Below are 19,806 nucleotides of genomic sequence, written 5' to 3'. Positions count from 1 at the left end.
GGAAGTCTCCAAAAAGGTGACCACCAAAGTGGGTGTCACTTGGGACTTTTGCGCCCTCTGTCCAGTGGATGAGGTCAGTGGTACCTCCGGCCAAGAGGAAGAGGAAGAAATCTGTCCTGACATGGAAGGCAAAGACTGGGAATCTCCAAAGAATAAAGCCTTTGCCATAATACAGAAGGCAGGTCCCCCCCCCACGTAGAGGGGTGGGACCCCGGAACCCAAAAAGACTGCTTCGGAACCAGGGTCACACCCTGCACAGAGGAGACTGCCCCTGTACCTGGAGCCTGGGTCTGAACTACAAGGGCCGATGCTCCGAGAGGCATGGACAGCACAGACAAAACAAAGTGTATCATGCATCACAGAACTGACCAGTGAGTCCAGACCCCCGGAGTTCTCTTATGCCGAAGACTCAAATACTCAAGGCGGTTGTCGGAACTGAAGATGGACATGCTATCAGAACCAACTCAGTCAGAACCAGAATTGTCAGAACTGAGGAGTGTAGGTAGGTGACATAGAATGCACAGTCTCAATGCCGGGTAGTTCTCTTGCCACAAGGAGCTGATCCACTAACCTCATAAAGTCCTGTTCAGATAGGCTCTTAGGAGACCTCTCCGATAAGGTGGAAGGAGACCTAGATCTTCTGACTTCCACAAAAGAAGTGTCTCTGAAGGGGTCCATAGATGGTGAATAAGTGTTTCATGGAGGTGACGATAGTTTTGTTGTCTTCAGAACCGAGGGCTCTGTTGGAGCAGATACTGAGACATCCATCCATTCCGAATGTGGTTTAGTAGGTTGTGTCAAGTCTCCCGGAGCCAAAGAACATTTCAGTGCCAAGGAAATTTTTGTTATCTTTTTAGTCGGTTCTCAGAAACTTGGAACCGAGGAAGCTCTCTTCATAGAACTGTGGGGAGAAGTTCCCGCTTCCCCAGTTTTCTCCTTAGAACCAGAAATGGACTCATAAAAAGATTTCAAAAGGCCTATCAATACCAACTTGTTCTTTCTTTCCATTAAAGTGTCAGATGAGAAACCATGACAAATCGCACAATTCTCCTGCAAATGAATTTTTGCTAAACAATAAACACAAAGTGTGCATGTCGGACTTGGGCATTTTACCTTCACATTTCTTGCATCTCTTGAAACCTGAAGCACCCTGAGGTTTAGAAGGAGATTGTTTTTGATCTTCTGTTATCCAAAGTAAAGAAGGATTTTAGATAAAAAAAATCTTAATAGAAGGAAAAAAGGAAGAAGGAAAACTTACCGACGATGATAAGAATGCCTTAAAGGTATAACAGTAAGATTACCAGCTATGGTAAGAGAAGGATATGCCGTATGGTAATAGGGTTATAAAGTTATAGAAAAACAGACAACAGGAAGAGGAGCGGGTAGAATTAGCAGTAACAACAAAGGTACAAGGAAATTTATGAAGTAAAAAAGGTTATTAACTTACAATAATCGCCAAGGCTCGAGAGAAAAGGAAAAGCACATCTGGTCTGCGAAGCAGAAAACGAGATCGGAGGTGATCTTTGTTAGGAGCATTATGGGTAGAGCCTGGCTCCAGAGTTTGGAGGGAGCGAGCTGGAAAATAACGGCCGAGTCGGTTCTGAGGGTTCACAACCGAACCCACCATCAAGGATTAGGTGAAGATTAACAACATCAGATGAAAGAGTTAGTCTGAAGGGTTACTCTGTCCTTATGAAAAATATGGTAAGATGATGGGAAGAAAGTGCATGCAACGCTGATACCCATCTAGCTGATGTAATGGCAACCAGGGAAAGTGTTTTCCAGGATAAATGCTTTAATTCTTCCCTGGCTACAGGCTCATAGGGGGACTGAGTTAGGGCTTGAAGTATAAGGTCACAAGGAGGGATACGGTCCTTAGTAGGAGGCGGAATCAGCAACATGCCCTTAAGAAATGCTTTGCACAGTTTCAAGGAAGCTAGAGAAGAATTATTTTTGCCTAAATGAAAATTTGATATTGCAGCTAGTTGTACCTTAACTGTTAAATAACTAGCCCCGTTATTGAAAATGGAAGCAAAGAAATCAAGAATAGCTGGAATCGGTGCAGAAAAAGTGTCTAGACGTCTCTTTTCGGCCATGATAGAAAATCTTTTCCACTTGCTCTTATAAATCTTACTGGTCTAGACTTTATGGGATGACATAAGAATGTGGCAAACGAAGGAAGAAAGCCTGGAGTTTCTAGCCATTAATGGAAGCGGAGAAACCATGCATTCAGCTTGAGAGATTGCATGTTCAGAAAAGGCAAACTGGACAGGTGAGACAGAAGGTCTTGAATAAAATCAAGACCCATGGAGGGTGAACTAGGTGAGGCCATAAGAAGGGAAACCACAATTGGCGTGGCCAAAATGGGACAATGAAGATAATTTTGCTTTTCTGATGCTTTCTGAATAAATTTGAGGGTGAGAGGAGCCGGAGGGAAGGCATATAGTAGACTGGAGGGCCAATCATGAACTAGAGTGTCTTAGTGACTCCACCTCAGGAGGAGATAAGGGCAAAGTACCTGCTGCACTTGGTATTGCAGGGAGAAGCAAAGAAGTTGCAGCATGGTTGGCACACTTGGTGAAATATCATTTCCACCACTGACTGAGAGACCACTCATGACTGAGTAAAATGGACCTGCTCAGTTTGTCTGCTAGTATGTTGATTTCCATGGAATATGCATTGCCAGGAGGAAAAGGAGAGAAGCGATCTCCAATTGCCAAACTCTCATTGCCTCCTGACATAGTGGTGAGAACTGGATTCCCCCCTGTTTGCTGATGTACCACACCACAGACATGTTGTCAATTTGGATACCAAACTTCCCTACAGGGAGAACATCTTGAAATTCCTGCAACACTAATAGGACTGCTCTCTTTCATACGACACTGATGTGAAAACTGGTCACTGCCTGGGACTATGTGCCTTGGATTGTCCTTCCCAAATAATACCCCCACCCTAATTGTGAGCCATCCATAGTCACTGTGGCCTTGGGCGCTGGTAGAGTAAAAGGGCAAACCCAAACAACTTCTTATGTGTGTACCCACCATGCTATGTTGTACCTGTGGACATTCATGACACGAACTACCCCTCCATTAACTGGGAAAACTACTCATGTACCAACTCCTTCGCTCAACGCTTTCTGGAATTCATAAACTCCAATGCCCTGGATCAACTTATCCACACCTCCACCAGGGGCAACACTATCCTAGATCTAGTCATTACCAACATGAGTGACCGGTGTTCCACACCTGAAGTCAACTCCTCATTGGTCTGATATGACCATAAGCAAATTACCCTAGATATCCACATCCTGCCCCCACCCCCCATGAAGGAAATCATGGTAAAAAAATTTCTCCAAAGCCAACTTCATGCTTCATAAGACAGAAGTGGTGAACTTCATGACACCCATGCAGATGGACAATACAGTTACGACTACTGAATCCTACACAATTGTACTTAAGCACTTACATGAGTGCATGGATCGTGGTATGCCAAACAGAACCAAGAAGCTATCCTCCAAAAAAAGGAAGCCAATCTGGTGGTCCCCTGCCATAAACAAACTGTACAACAGAAGGAAGAAACTGTTGCAAAAGAGAGTAAAATCCCATGAGTGGAGGAGCTCCCTGGTCAGCCTCAGTAAGAAGCTGCGATCCCTGATAAAATCCTCCAAAGCTAGCTAAGGAAACAAAATCACCACTGATTCTAAAAACAACCACAAAGCATTCTATAGCTATGTCAAGAATCTCAATGGCAACACTCAGATCTGCTCTGAGTTGCAGCACAATGACACTAAATATAAAGACCCAACTGATATTGCCAACATCTTGGCAGATAGGTTCAGTGCTAACTTTACCCCTCTCTCACCCCCTAAAAAGCCCATCTCTATACCAGAAGAATGCAAAGTTCCTGTAATCACGGCTGCACAGGTAAAAACCACACTCTCTAAAGCCAAGAACACAGCATCCATGGGACCAGTCAACATCCCAGGCTGTGTTCTACACGAACTACAGAATGAACTGGCACCCCACCTAAGAACCATGTTCAATCAAAGCCTCACCTCAGGCTTTGTGCCTGCTGAATGGCGCACAGCGACGGTTATCCCACTCCACAAGAGGGGACCCACCACGGACTCCAGGAACTACCGCCCCATTAGCCTGATGAGCCTGGTCTGCAAGGCCATGGAATGCATCATCGTGGAACTTATAAATAAAGACATTGGTAATCTCCAAACTCTGGACCCCACCCAGTTCGGGTTTGTAAAAGGCAGATCATGTCTCCTAAACCTGATAGACTTCTTTGAAGCAGACACCAAAGCCGTAGACAAGGGTAAGGTGGTTCACACAGCCTATCTAAATCTTGCCAAGGCTTTCAACACCATCCCCCACTCTGGAATTATAGATAAACTCACTAAACTAGGTATAAATCCCTATGTCACAAGATGGGTTGCCAACTGGCTCACTGACAGAACCCACACTGTGAAAGTAGCAGACTCCAAACCCGACTTCAGACCAGTGACAAGTGGAGTACCACAGGGTTCAGTCCTGGGTCCTCTCCTGTTTGATATCTACTTCTCTGAAGTACAGGCTAACACAGAAGGTTTTTGGCTAACGAAGTTCACAGATGACTGCAAACTAGGAGCCATAATCGAAACTCCTAATGATGTGGACATCCTACAAAAAGGCCTCACTGCGACAGATGCCTGGTGTCAAAGCCATGGCCTCAAGCTCAATGCCAAAAAGTGCACTGTCATCCCCTTTGGTAAAAACTACAACATAGGCGGTAGTGTACTTAACACCAAAAGTGTGATAAGAGACCTTGGGACACAGACGGACAGTAGTCTCTCCTTTGATAATCACATCGTCACAGTAGTCAGGAAATCCTTCTACATGGCACACCTCATCACAAAAGGTTTCTCATCCAGAAAAAAAGAGGTCATTGTTCCTCTCTACTCATCACTCATTAGACCCATTAGAGAGTACAACAACCCTTTTGGTATGTACCTCATAAGACATCTACAACAACTGGAAAGGCCGCAGAAATACCTTACAAAGAGGATTACTGGCCTCAAACTGATGTCCTATGCAGACCATCTCAAAAAACTCCAGCTTTACTCCATCGCATATCGCCTACTCAGAGGTGATCTCTGCCTGACATACAAAGCTATGTCAAACCCAGAGCTGTTGGACATGCTCCACTTAAAGAAATCCCAATCCCTCCGAGCTACACGCTCTAGGGACCTACACCTTGTCAACACAATAAACAGAACATGCCGGAGGGATAGATACCTGTCCCAGAGACTTCCCATACTGTGGAATAAACTACCTATCTATATCAAACAAAGCTCCTCATTAGCACTCTTCAAGAAAAATCTTGATGATTGGATGGGAAATAGTCAATTCACCCCGGGGATCACCTCTATGGCTCTGCTCGACAGTGGCACAGGAAAATAATTTTCTTGGTGGCAAAAGCCAGGGTAGCTTTTTGGCTGGGCTTGTACAGGCCCCAGGGCCGATAGCTTAGTACCTACCTATGAACCTATGAACGAATGAATGCCATCAGTAGATGATGTCTTATTGACCACAGTACCACTAAAGTCCACTGTAAAACCCTCATGTGAAAACAAGCTAAAGGTACTAGTACTATCGCTGCTGCCAACGACCCTAGTAGTTGTAAAATTATTTGGCTGGGTGCTGAATAAAGAGAAAGAATGTGCAGTGCTTCTTGTCGTAAAGTGCCTGTTCTTGTCTGTGGTAGAGTTCCTATTTGTGTTCGGGTATCTTGACAGGCACCAATGAACTCCAGAGATTGCATCAGCCATAGCTGTGATTTGTTGTAGTTTACAGTAATACCTAGTTTGTGAAGTAAGTGGAGCAAACAGTCCCCGGCTTGAATGAGTAGAGGCTAACTGGAAGCAGATAAGAGCCAGTTGTCTAGGTAAGGAAACATTCGGAATCCATGCAGTCTCAGGTAAGCCACAACCACTGCCATGCCCTTGGTGATCACCTTGGGGACAGTGCTCTGAACTGATTTTGACTGACTTACAGCTGAAAGCATAGATACCTCCTGAAGTGCCTGTGTATTTACATATGATAGTACACATCCTGGAGGTCCATGGAGCACATTCAATTGTCTTTCCACAAACATGGTTGGATGTACTGAATCATAACCATCCAGAACTTTGAATGTTGTGATTCAGACTGCTGAGATCCAAGATTGGTCAGTGGTTCCCTGTCTTCTTTGGCACTAAAAAGAATCTTGAGTAAATCCCAGATCCTTGTTTGTCTGGGGGGATGGGATGACTTTTCCCCAGCAGAATTTTTTCCTCTGACTGGGTGAAATTTTGGGAATTCTTTTGTGGAATTTTGGGGTGGAAGGAAAAATGGCATGTAATACCCTCTGGATATTATACTCTGCACCCAAGTATCTTTGGTAATGACTACCTTGGCTTCTGGGTGTAGCGATAAATGCCCTCCTGACTGCCTCCAGAGTGCAGCAGTCAGGTAACTCTTCAGGGATGCTGAAAAGGCTTCTAAGAAAAGGGTCCTCTGAAACCCTGATGTTGTGGGCCACGGGGGTGGCATCTTCCATTGGAGTTCCCCCCACTGCTGAGGGGATCTATCTCCACAGGAGTCCTGGGAAGAACCCTGTGTTTTTCTGAACCACAATTTTCTGCCACCAGTCTGTTTTCGGGAGAAGGCCCTTTGAGGGGAAGAAAAATGGATTCCAATGGCAGACAAAATCTTCCCATCTTGTTCACTCCTAGAGAGAGAGAGTCTCCTTTATCTTGGGGGGGGGGGGGGACAAGGTGGATCCATCAAAGAGGATACTGATAAATGAAGACTTGAAGGGTTCCACAAAAATGCAAAAGCACAGCCAGGCATGCCTCCTGATGGATATTTCTGAACCCATGTTGGTGTGAGCGACCTGAGAGGTACCTCCCTGGACTACATGAAAAAGAGACATGGAAGAGATCTCCGATCTTGTGGCCCAGGCAGGTATGACCCTAGCACTAAGTAGCATCCTGCCATCACCCAGAATGATACTGCAGTACAAGGACAAAATGACTGACTTCAACAATTGGCTAAGCTTCTGGCGTCATTCTAAGGGGATCCAGTATCTGTCTGCCTGGGACAACATGGCCAACCACGATGCTTTGCCAGAGATGGCCTGCACGTGTCACCCTGGGATTCCGGATACTGGCTAAGGGTCTTGCCGCTCCTATAGTGCCTTTTTTAAGCAAGGTTCAAATGACAAATTCACCACCGTAACAGAAACAGGCAAGCAAAAACCGAAGGTAATGCTACTCAATGTTAAAATTCAAAATCTCAAAATGCACTCACTCGAGGCAGTCCTTAAAATGGAGAACATCGATATCTGTGCAGTGACTGAGACCTGGTTCAATGCTCTAGAGAGCACCCCTACATTACCAGGCTATAACTAATACCACACTTTTCGGCCATCTAACCTAGACCAGAACACCAATGACAAAGGTGTGTCCATATTCATTAAGGATATCCACGCCTCCAGGCTAGTTGCGCAGCATAATACATCTGAGGTTATCCAAGTGCATCTAACTCTGGGCAAAACTGCAATCCAAATTGTAGCTTGCTACAGATCCCCCAACATGCCCCAGGATTCCCACTTCTCTTTTCTTGATATACTGGAAAATATTAGGGTTCAACCAAACACCCAAATAATTGGTGATTTCAACTACCCTGCCATTAACTGGGAAAACTACTCATGTACAAACTCCTTCGCTCAACACTTTCTGGAATTCATAAATTCCAATGCCCTGGATCAACTTATCCACACCCCCACCAGGGGCAACAATATACTAGACCTAGTCAATACCATCACGAGTGACCGGTGTTCCATAACTGAAGTCTAACTCCTTGTTGGTTAGATCCGACCATAAGCTAATCACCCTAAATATCTACATCCTGCCCCCACCCACCATTAAGGAAACCACGGTAAAACATTTCTCCAAAGCCAACTTCATGCTTCTTAAGACAGAAGTGGCAAACTTCATAACATCCATGCAGATGGACAATACAGTTACGACTGCTGAATCCTACACAAATGCACTCTATAAGCACTTACAAGAGTGCATTGATCGTGCTATCCCAAACAGAACCAAGACGCTATCCTCCAAAAAAGGAAGCCAATCTGGCGGTCCCCTGACAAACTCTACAACAGAAGGAAGAAACTGTTGCAAAAGAGAGTAAAATCCCATGAGTGGAGGAGATCCCTGGTCAGCCTCAGTAAGAAGCTGAGATCCCTTATAAGATCCTTCAAAGCTAGCTACGAAAACAAAATCGCCACTGATTCTAAGGGCAACTATAAAGCATTCTACAGCTATGTCAAGAATCTCAATGGCAACACCCAGATCTGCTCTGAGTTACAGCACAATGGCACAAAAATTACAGAACCAACTGATATTGCCAACATCCTTGCAGATAGGTTCAGTGCTAATTTTACCCCCCCACCCCCACCCCACCCCCTAAAGGGCCCATATCTATACAGGAAGAATGCAGAGTCCCTGTAATCACATCTATGCAGGTTAAAAGCTGCACTGTCTAAAACCACAGCATCCATGGGACCGGACAACATCCCAGGCTGCGTTTTACATGAACTTCAAAATGAAATGGCTCCCCACCTAAGCACCATGTTCAATCATAGCCTCACGTTAGGCTTTGTGCCTACTGAATAGCACACAGCAACAGTTATCCCACTCCACAAAGGGGAAGCCACCACTGATCCTGGGAACTATCGCCCTATTAGCCTGACGAGCCTGGTCTGTAAGGCCATGGAACTCAAACAAAGACATTGGTAACCTCCAAACTCTGGACCCCACCCAGTTAGGGTTTGTGAACGGCAGATCATGCCTTCTGAACCTGATTGACTTCTTTGAGGCAATCAACAAAGCTGTAGACGAGGGTAAGGTGGTTCACGCAGCCTATCTTGATCTCGCCAAGGCTTTAGACACCATCCCCCATTCTGGAATTGTAGCTAAACTCACTAAACTAGGTATAAATCCCTATGTCACAAGATAGCTTGCCAACTGGCTCACTGACAGAACCCACACTGTAAAAGTTGCAGACTCCAAATCTGACTTCAAACCAGTGACAAGTGGAGTACCACAGGGTTCAGTCCTGGGACCTCTCATGTTTGGTATCTACTTCTCTGAAGTACAGGCTAACACAGAAGGCCTCTGGCTAACGAAGTTCGCAGATGACTACAAACTAGGCACCATAGTTGAGTCCCCAAATGATGTGGACATCCTACAGAAGGGCCTCACTGAGACAGATGCCTGGTGTCAGAGGCATGGCCTCAAGCTCAATGGCAAAAAGTGCATGGTCATCCCCTTTGGTAAAAACTCTGTACCCGTAAACTACCACATAAATGGCATTCTACTTAATGCCAAATGTGTGATAAGAGACCTTGGGACCCAGGTGGACAGTAGTCTCTCCTTTGATAATCACATCGCCACAGTAGTCAGGAAATCCTTCTATGTGGCACACCTCATCACAAAAGGGTTCTCACCCAGGAAAAAATGAGGTCATTGTTCCCCTCTACTCAGTACTCATTAGACCCATCATATATATCCCTTTTGGAATGTACCTCACAAGACATCTGCAGCAGCTGGAAGGGCCATAGAAGTACCTCACAAAGAGGATTACTAGCCTCAAACAGATGCCCTACACTGACAGTCTCAAAAAAACTTCAGCTTTACTCTGTAGCATATCACCTCCTCCGAGGAGATCTCTGTCTAATGTATAAAGCTATGTTAAACCCAGAGCTGTTGGACATGCTACACCTAAAGAAATCCCAATACCTCTGTGCTACATGCTCTAGGGACCTAAACCTTGCCACCACAATAAACAGGACATGCTGGATAGATAGATTCCTGTCCCAGAGACGTCCTATACTCTGGAACAAGCTACCCATCTATGTCAAGCAAAGTTCCTCATTAGCACTCTTCAAGAAAAATCTTGATGAGTGGATGGGAAATAGGAAATACACCCCGGAGATCACTTCTGTGGCTCGGCCCAATAGGGGCACAGGAAATTAACTTTCTTGGGTGGCGTAAGCCAGGGAACCTTTTTGACTAGACTTACTTAGGCCCTTGGGCCGATAGCCTAGTACCTACCTATGAACCCGCCAGTCTAGCTGCTCCCTCTGATGTATGAGAAATCCATCTCATGGAAGCACTGGATATAGACTGAAGGGTCGCCAGTTGCAAAGAAACTGCCTTTTTGTCCTCCGTAGATATGGGCTCTGACAGGGTATTGGAAAACCATTTGATCAATTCTCTCTGAAATATTTTCACATGTGCCAGATAATTCACAGACCTGAAGGCAAAGGCTGCTGAAGCGCGTTCTTTCTTAGTGGTTGCTACAACTACCATAGCATCCACAGGGCGACCCTTGCTCCAGTGAGCCCTATCCTTAGGTATTATGACATATTTGTCAGGACATTTGGGAATGGGCTCTGTGACATCCAGATTCTTTCAAGCCCAGCAGGAGATAAGGTCTACCATCTCATCCACCAGGGGGACTACCAAAGTTGTAACTGAGCTGGTTCTGAACCTCAAGAAACACGGACTCCTCTTTGGAAGGGTGGTCAGAAGACCAACCACCTTTCTCTTTCTGTCTTAGAAGTTTATGTTTTTCACTGAATGAGACATCCTCATGGGGTGATCTGAGGGACCCTTCCCCTTCATCAAAGTTAGTGTCTTCAGATAAAAACTCTTGTGGACAGGCTAGCCGACTCTTGCACACATTCATTTCTGAGTAGCCTCTTCAGCTGGAGATTCCAGAGAGGACTCAGAAACATCTAGACTTGACCGGACCGGCTGTCCCGAAGGGACAGGATGAAAAGCACAGCTTCTACAGAAGACAGCTGAGTATGGAGTGGACCTGAAGGGGGCAAGGATATCTTTTCCCTAAAAGCACAGAAAGCTCTCTCCATTAATTTAAAAGCCAAAGCCACAGAGGAACTGAGCCCAGCCCTCACTTGATCTGAAAAAGTCTGTGAAGGATGAAACTCGATCCTCCCTGGTTCCAGCCCCGAAGCAGAGGTCGGGATCAAGCTATCCAGTGCCAAGGCTCTGAGGAAAATCTCAGGTTTTCCCTTTACCTCCTACATTTTTAAACAGATCTTCTTGAGTAGTCTCATACTCAGCTAGGCTTTTCCTCATTTCATTCCTCTGATTTTTGCAGTTTTATCAGTTCATCTGAATAGCTGTTTAAAACTTCTTCCATTTTTCCAGCCTTTTGTTATTTGAGCTGATATACTCATTCAATGTTTATTTTATTTTAATCAGCTCTGAGCACATCTGACGTCTTTTCTCTACACTACTGGAAGCCATGTCTTGCCCAAAGCTGGAGAATGAACTGCGCTTTGCTGAACACCTGCAGGTTTTCTCATAGTTAGTGTTTTCTCTTTACCTTTTCTATATTAGTCTCTTTCAGGCTCTCTTAAGTTTCTTCTTTCCAGGCAATCTACTTACTAGTCAGTAACTGAATTTACTAAAACTTACAGACTTTCTGTCCCTTATCTCTCAGTTTCTTTTTTTTTTTTATAAAATGGGAGAGCTGAAATCAAGTTATTGATCAGTGTGCAGCAATCTTAGAAGTTATTTTGACGAATTAATGAGTCAAATGTATTACCATGAGTAATAACTAAAAAAAAGTCTTATCAATGTGTGACAGACCCTTTCAATGTGAAACAACATGGACTATGGACATTTTGAAACTCAAAATGAGTAATGTTCATTGTAATGAGGTATACCTGAGAGGTATGCAAACCAGTATTCTGAGATAAAAAAAAAACAAAGTTTGGTTTAAATACTAATAATAAAACAGTCTACACAGCACAGATCAAAGTTGTAAATATCTGGCATACAGAGTAATTTCAGTGCAAAGCATCAAAAAGCAATGAATGCTTTACAGACATCAGAGTTAGGCTTAACAGATTCCAGAACAGTATCTGCCAATACAGCATCAGTACTATGTCATGCTAAGTAACATGGTTCCAAATAAAATAAAAAAAAAAAAAAAATCACACTGCTATATGATTAGATACGTATTATAGCTAAAGCACACAAGCTAATCTGGCACTTTAACACTTAAGTGAGCTGTGAATATGCAGCAATGCATATCAAATATTATTAAGCTTAGCAGTAAAATGCAATATGAACTATAAAGAGGTTATGCTGCGCACAACACCACTGTTATAGAATAATTGAGATCTAGCAAGTGTTACTACATGCAGTTATGACTGCCAAAACCAAACTACCATAGCAACATTTAATTCAACAAAGGCAGGTATTGTGAGATTCTGCCATACATTTGATAGTCAGTAGTAACAACAATGTGACAAGAAATCAACTAAGATGTCCATAAAGGAAAGATAAGTGCATAGAACATTATTTTACATATCCTGAGAAATCAGCTATAGTATTTATCAAAGTTTATCAACGTATTAGATATTCAGATGATGTGACACAAAGTGGTTGTTTTTTGGGTAAAATTTAATTCAACAAATAATACCACCTGTGTTTGTTTGTTTTTTTTTTTTTTCTTATGTAGTTGCTGGGAAAGTATTTTTTACTATGTTAAGCACACATAAACCAAAAGAAAAAAAATTATAGATCACTTCTGAAACTCTTAAAACACAGAGTTCATTTTTATAGGGATAGAAGGCAAGCTAGCACATATATTTGAGAAGTAATCCACGAGGAGTCAAAAATTAGGTGCATGCTTGCTGTGTCCAGGATCAAAAAGCAAATTACACCTTACTCCTCCATGGGAGTAAATACTTAAAAACGTTTATACTGGAATTAAGACATCTTTGCTTAGTGCAATACCTCCTGATGAAGTTGTTCAAGGTCTTTAAGTCTATCATTCATTCGTGTGTATAGTTCTGAAGCCCTCTGCTGTAATTCCTGTTCATAGTCTGCTTTCAAAGCATGCTTAGACAATTCAAAGTCTTTCTTCAGAAAATTAATCTCCTAATTAAAAAGAAAAAAATAAATCATCTCAGGGACTGAAAAAATACTTATGTTAAGCAGTATGATACAACTGTCTGGATTGTTAATACAGAACCAAATACGCTAAATATTATTTAAATTAAAATAGTAAAATGAAATATGAGCTGCAAAGGGGTCATTTTGTGTACAGAGCTCTTGCTATAAAATGGTTGTGCTATAACAAGTGCTTCTACAAGCAGGTATAAATAGTCACAACCATATTACAACATAGAGTACTATGATCGGGTCTCCGATCTTAACCAAGCTGTTGCATGTTCTAAAAATGGATGAAACACTTACCTTGAAAGCAGACTGAAGCAAACCTTTTGAAGTGAACTTTGATATCCATCTTGAGAACATACAACGACGTGGTTATAATATGATATACCCTAATTTCATAATTATTTTAACACACTGAGTTGTGTTTGCTTTGTGTTCTGCCAGTTACAGAGAGAGGGAGAGATAGACAGGAAGAGAGGAAAAAGAGAACAAAAAAGTATATCAGTGGACTTTCCGAGATGGCTGCACACTGATCAACAGCTTAGCTTCAGCTCTCCCAGTACAAAAAAAGAAACTGAAACAAAAGGGTCAGAAACTCTTGTCACTTTAAGCAAATTTAGTTACTGACTAGTAAGCATACTGCATGGATACCAGCAAAGAAGAAAACTGAGAGAGCCTGAAAGAAAACCAACAAGAAAAGGTGAACAGAAAACACACTGATTGGGAAGAATCATGCAGCTGTTCAGAAAAAAAAGCATTTCAAGCTCCAGTTTTTGGTGCAAGACATTGCTTCCAGTTATCTAGAGGAAAAAAAGTCAAATGTGCTCAGAGCTAATTAACATAAAAGAAAAAAACTGAAGTATCCCAATTCAAATAATAAAAGGTTAGAACAAAATGAAGAAGCTTTAAACAGATATTCACGTGAGCTGATAAAACTGCAAAAATCAGAAGTCAAAATGAAGAAAATGCTGGCTGAGTATGACACAGCTCAAGAAGAGATGTCTTAAAAATGGTGGAATTAGGGGACAGAGCGTGTAGGGAAAATATGAAAGTGTCTGCTGTACCAGAGAAACTAAAAGGAGCAGACTGTTTATTTTATTAAGGCACAAATAAGCAACTGAAGTGGTATTCAACAGCAGGAACTGATAATTAATGGGAACACAATGTGTATGTTCCAAAAATGTGGCCATGGGAAAGCAGCCAATACCTTTATTAGTAAAGATGCAAACATGCCAGCAGAAAGAGTTGATCTTGGCAAAAGGGCAAAGTATTGAAAGTTGGAGACAGTAGAGTGTTTTTTTAGAAAATGGTTATTCGCTATGCACCAGGCAGAAGAGAAACTAATTTATTCCACTAATAAGAGAATGTTGACAGACAAATGTGAGATTCAAGCTCTTTACCCAGATATCTTCTGAATATTTTCTCCTGGAGGATCAGTCACTTTTTGATGCAGAACAGGCTAAGGAAGAAATACAAAAGTTAATCCAACAAAAAGTAAGCCAACAAGCAGAAAAAGACTCTGCTTCTCACTCTTCTGATAATATAGTACATGGAGTGACTTAGCCAAGTGAGACCTTTTCCACTGTTCCAAAGAAAGATGCTTAAGAGACAGAGAAAAGGCAAAGGAGTTCACCAGAAGAATTGGGAGTAGCCTGGAATAGAACAGGAATCTGGAGTTGGAAGATGGAGGTGAACACAGGAAGAACTCCAACAAAATGGAAATGTAGTGAATAAATGTTGAGACTGCAAAACATCAATTGCATCTGTGAAATACAGCTGTAAAAGAAAAAGTGAAAAGAGCATACTTTTGCTGACTTTGTTAAAATTGTGGGGAACTTAAAAGCATTTGCCTCACTTCATGTCATCAATGTTTGGAAGGACACTGAAAGGAAGGTAATAAGAAGGAAAGAGCAACTGTAAGTAAAATAATTTTTGCCCCTAATAGCATTTCTATGAAACTTTTCACAATACAAATTGCATATTTTATAATAAAGTATTTTTAGTTGTTCTTATGAAATTCTAAAGTAATCATGTGCCTTTTTTCTCTTCTCTTTCTTATTTTTGGGTATTAAGAAATGTAGGCATTACAGTGCAAAAAGAGAAGAAACTCTAGTCAAAAGCATGTTTAAGTTAACAGGTTATAATCTTGGGTTGCTGAAGTGGGGGGATAGGGTGCAAAAGTAATCATATAATATCTGTACAGCTGATATGTTTTTCTTACTTTTGCATTCGTGAATGTCTGGATTAAGAGCCTTGATTTAATCTAATACCAATTTTAATTGGAAATAATTAAATATGGGAACACTGAATACAATGAAAAGTTTTACTTTAGTAATAAATCTTTCAGCTGGTCTTTCAGGCTGCATTTTTTCTCTTACACGTCCATGGAGAAAACTTGATAATAGGACAGACAAGTCTGAACTCTGGTTTCTTCAAGGCTAACATTTAATCTGTTCTGAAAGCATGCAAGTTGTTTTCACATCTGGAAGGGGAATAAAGATAAAAAAAAAGAACAGACACCAATTAGTTTAAGCAGAAGCACAGGCAATAATATGCATCAGTGTGTATAACTTCAATTTCAGGTTAATTAAGGCCTGTGTTAGCAGCTGTCTGGAACAAATGATGCTTCTTTTAGGAGGGCTAAACTTCATTATTTGTAGATGTACACAGTTGTGAGTGTTTATATTAAGTTAGCAGGTTATGGGTGTATCTTGGGGATGTGTTTCTGTTTTTATTAAAACAAAAAGTACTGTAAAATATGATACAGGTTCCAATGCTGATAAGAAAAAAAACGTATAAAGGATTAACCTGCCTAACATTAGTGGGTACATGTATCACAAAGCTGGAAACAGACATTTACAAAAGCTGCTATATATAATGGCTGGGAATAATAATGTCTTATCACAAAGACAACACTTTCCATATTATTTTGGAATGTAAATGGTCTCAGATTTCACAGGTATAGCCAAAAACAAAAGAATATTTAATTATATTAAGAAATAAAGACTGAAAAATGCAATGCTAAAGGAGACACATTCGGAAAGAAACAAGCATATGAATTTCATAAAGAAAGGATTTCAGGATAGATATTCAGCAGAATATAAAGGACAAAGGAAAAGAAGAGTACTTACATTAATTGCTAGAGGAGCTCCAATAGTGATAGAAGAGGAAAAAATAGATAATACAGGCAGAATTGTGGTAGTAAGGGGGCTACTGGCAAGGGATGAGGACTACTGTGGCATGTATTTATATTATACCTAAAAGTGCAATTACAGAGCTTTAAAAAATTAGGAAACAAATCAGGTTTCAGAAAGAATATCATTTATAGATGGGGGACTGTAATTGGAATTTGCAACAATGAGGATGTATCTGGGGAGGTCGTAGAAGGGAAAATATAACAAAAAGAGTGTAGATTTCTGAAGATTTATGAAAATATTTGGTATGAAAGATGTGAATTCACTAGTAGAAACTCAGAGAGAATTTATATATTATTCCCCAAGGTACAATAACTGGACTAGGCTAGAAAGAAATTAAATTTCACAGGAGCATGTCCATTTAATTGAGAACTTTGACACACATCCAATAACTATTTCAGATCATGAACCAATAATTATGCAAGATAAAAATGCAGGTTAATGAAGTAAATGAGACATTAGACACTGGAACTTCCCCACCTACCTGTTAAAAAGAGAGTATTTTAAGGAATGAGTAGTGTAAATTATTTGGGAGTTATTAGGGAAGATAGAAAGCACTCCAGAAGTTATAGCTAGTGAGTGGAATAAAATGAGTTTAAAATATGGTAGAAATAAAACAAGATCTGGTTAAGTAACAATAATTATTTAGAGGGCCTGACAAAGGTTAAAGTATTACAGAATAAGGTGAATCTCACAGAACAAGAAGAGGTATAATTACAGAGTGCTAAAGAGAAAATAAGAGAGTATTCTGAATAATATGCATGAGTTTAGAATGACTGCTAAGTAACTATTTTTTGATTATAACTCTAGAGCACAAAAACGTTTGGCATGATGACTTAGGCAACAGAAAGTAGAAAAAAGAAGTTATGTCTTACCATAACATTCCATTTGTGTTGTCGATCTTCACTAATCCTTAACAGAACTGACTGCTGTTATTCCAGCTCACTCTTTCCAAAAATTCTCCAGCTAGGCTCTATCCATAATGCCCCTCACCAAATTACCTCAGAACAAGTTTGCCTATAATAGTGACAGACAAGAAGTAATAGATAAGAGACCATACATGTGTACCTATTATGAAGCCAGTCTTTGGGAATATTTGGTCCACCAAGAGTTCTAAGGCAGGGAGAAGAAGGGAGGGAATGTCAAAGATTAGTGAAGATCGACAGCACAAATGGAATTATGGCAAGACATAACTTCTTTATCTGATGTTGTCGATCATCATGCAATCCTTGACTGTGGGATAGAGTCCCAAACTATCTGAATCTTGGGAGGTCTCATGGAAGAATATTCCTGAGCAGCATCGAGCCAAATGATGCATTTCCTCTAGAGACCTGGTCCAGTTTGTAATGAGTATTAAAGGTATGAGGAGATTTCCATGTAGCTGCTGCACAAATATCAGGACGTTCTGGCATGAAAAACTGAAAAAGCTGCTATGGCTCTCATTGAAGAAGCTCTCACATGACGTGGTAGGTGAAGTCCCTTTTTGTTGTAAACAAAAGTGATACAAGTCCTTAAGCCATTTAGCCAAGGTAACCTTAGATACTGGATTACCTAAAGAGAGTGTAGAAAAGATAAACAGTTGGTCAGATTTTCTGATGTCCTTGGTTCTTTGAAGGTATAAATGTAATTGCCTGTGTGCATCTAGTAAGTGTAGACAGTACTCTCCCTTGTTGGAAAAATTAGGAAAAAAGACTGGAAGATGTAAGGTTTGACTGATATTTGACTCTAAAACAACCTATGGAAAAAAAGAAGGATTTGTCCTGAGGGAGACCCTGTCCTTATGAAATATCAAATGGGGGTGGTTTACAGGACAAGGCTTGAATTTCCAATATTCTCTTGGCTGAAGTGATAGCTATCAAAAATAAGGTTTTCCAGGACAAGAACTATAAGTCACAAGTTGCTGAAGGTTCAAAGGGGGAAGAAATGAGAGAATGCTGTACCAAGTGCAAATCCCATGGACCAGAGGGTTCTTTAAACAGAGGCCTGAGCATTAAAGTATCTTTCAAAAAGCTTTACAAAGCTTATGAGACATAAGTGATAAACTGTTGAAACCAATATGGAAGTTAGAAGTTGCAGCAAGATGCACCCGAATGGTAGAAGCTGATGAGCCAGACTGATGGAGTAAGGCTAAAAAGTCTAAAACTTTGTCTACAGGTGCTGCATAAGAGTCAATATTACAGTCAAGTGAGCATTTAGCAAATTTTATCCATTTGTTATGGTATAATTTTCTAGCTGAAGGTTCAAAGGGGGAAGAAATGAGAGACTGCTGTACCAAGTGCAAATCCCATGGACCAGAGGGTTCTTTAAACAGAGGCCTGAGCATTAAAGTATCTTTCAAAAAGCTTTACAAAGCTTATGAGACATAAGTGATGAACTGTTGAAACCAATATGGAAGTTAGAAGTTGCAGCAAGATGCACCCGAATGGTAGAAGCTGATGAGCCAGACTGATGGAGTAATGCTAAAAAGTCTAAAACTTTGTCTACAGGTGCTGCATAAGAGTCAATATTACAGTCAAGTGAGCATTTAGCAAATTTTATCCATTTGTTATGGTATAATTTTCTAGCTGAAGGCTTGTGGTGGGCTAGAATGATGCATCAGACCAGGAAAGTGAGGGAGGAATGCCTGGCAATCATGGGAACTGGAGAACCCATGCAGTGAGCTTGAGATGCTGAAGATTCGTGTGAACCATTCCTTCCAGGTGGGACAATAGGTCTGGAGCTGGGTCCAGTATCCAGGGTTTCCGAAGTAGATGAGGCCAAAGGAAGTGAAACCAGGACTGTTGAGGCCAGAATGGGGCAATGAGGATTATTCTATTCTTCAACCTGTTGGTTTTCTTTAGAAACTGACATATAAGAGGAGTCGGGGGAAAGGTGTACAAAAGACCAGGGGGCCAATCGTGAAGGACAGCGTCTCTAGCTGACGCCTCGGGGGAGGGGGGTTAGGGCAAAGTAACTGCTGCACTTGTTGTTCTGAGGGGATGCAAACAGATCACAGCAAGGTTGGCCCCCAGTGGTGGAATATCTTTCCCCCCACCACTGGATTGAGAGACCACTCAAGTGGCATGAGGATGGTTCTGCTCAACTTGTCCGCAATCATGTTGGAGCTCCCCGGAATGTGCATTGCCATTAAAAAGCAGTTGGAGGAAATTGCCCATTGCCATACTCAGAGCTTCTCGACAAAGAGGGTACGACCCGGTTCCCCCTTGCTGATGTACCAGACTACTGACATGTTGTTTGTTTGAACTGGAATCATTCCAAAGGGAGGGCATCTTGAAATGTCTGCAATGCTAACTGCACAACCCTCATCTCTAGAACGCTGATGTGCAAGTTAGCCTCCATCCAGGACCAAGTGCCTTAGACTGTCTTTCCCAGATAATGGCCCCACCCCCCACCCTATCTGGGATGCATCCGTGGTCACTATGGCTTGGGGCTGAGGAGGAACAAAAGGGATGAACCAAGTTTTCAATGGAATGGAGCCACCAACTCAGATCTTCTCTGCAATGATTGGTGATCAAAATCAGATGGGACATAAGCTGATTTAACAAGTACCATTGGGAGGCCAGAAGACATTGAAAAATTCGC

General features: G+C 41.6%; 1 protein-coding gene across 3 annotated transcripts in view; it reads right to left on the bottom strand.

The window, feature by feature from the left end:
• CCHR3.PART0H10orf67 (chromosome chr3.part0 C10orf67 homolog) overlaps positions 1-19,806 on the bottom strand; it is a 2,394,588-nt gene that overhangs the window by 1,961,838 nt on the left and 412,944 nt on the right. For all 3 annotated transcript variants that reach the window (XM_044064558.1, XM_044064557.1, XM_044064559.1), the window contains one exon: positions 12,869-13,012. In XM_044064558.1, the coding sequence (XP_043920493.1) occupies positions 12,869-13,012 (144 nt within the window). The remainder of the gene's footprint in view (positions 1-12,868; positions 13,013-19,806) is intronic.

The sequence above is a fragment of the Protopterus annectens genome, chromosome 3.part0 (assembly GCF_019279795.1).
Source record: "Protopterus annectens isolate FY-2018-M chromosome 3.part0, PAN1.0, whole genome shotgun sequence".
Classification (NCBI taxonomy): Eukaryota; Metazoa; Chordata; order Ceratodontiformes; family Protopteridae; genus Protopterus; species Protopterus annectens.
The sequence above is the reverse complement of the archived record's forward strand: the minus strand, read 5'-3'. Positions and strand labels throughout refer to the sequence as shown.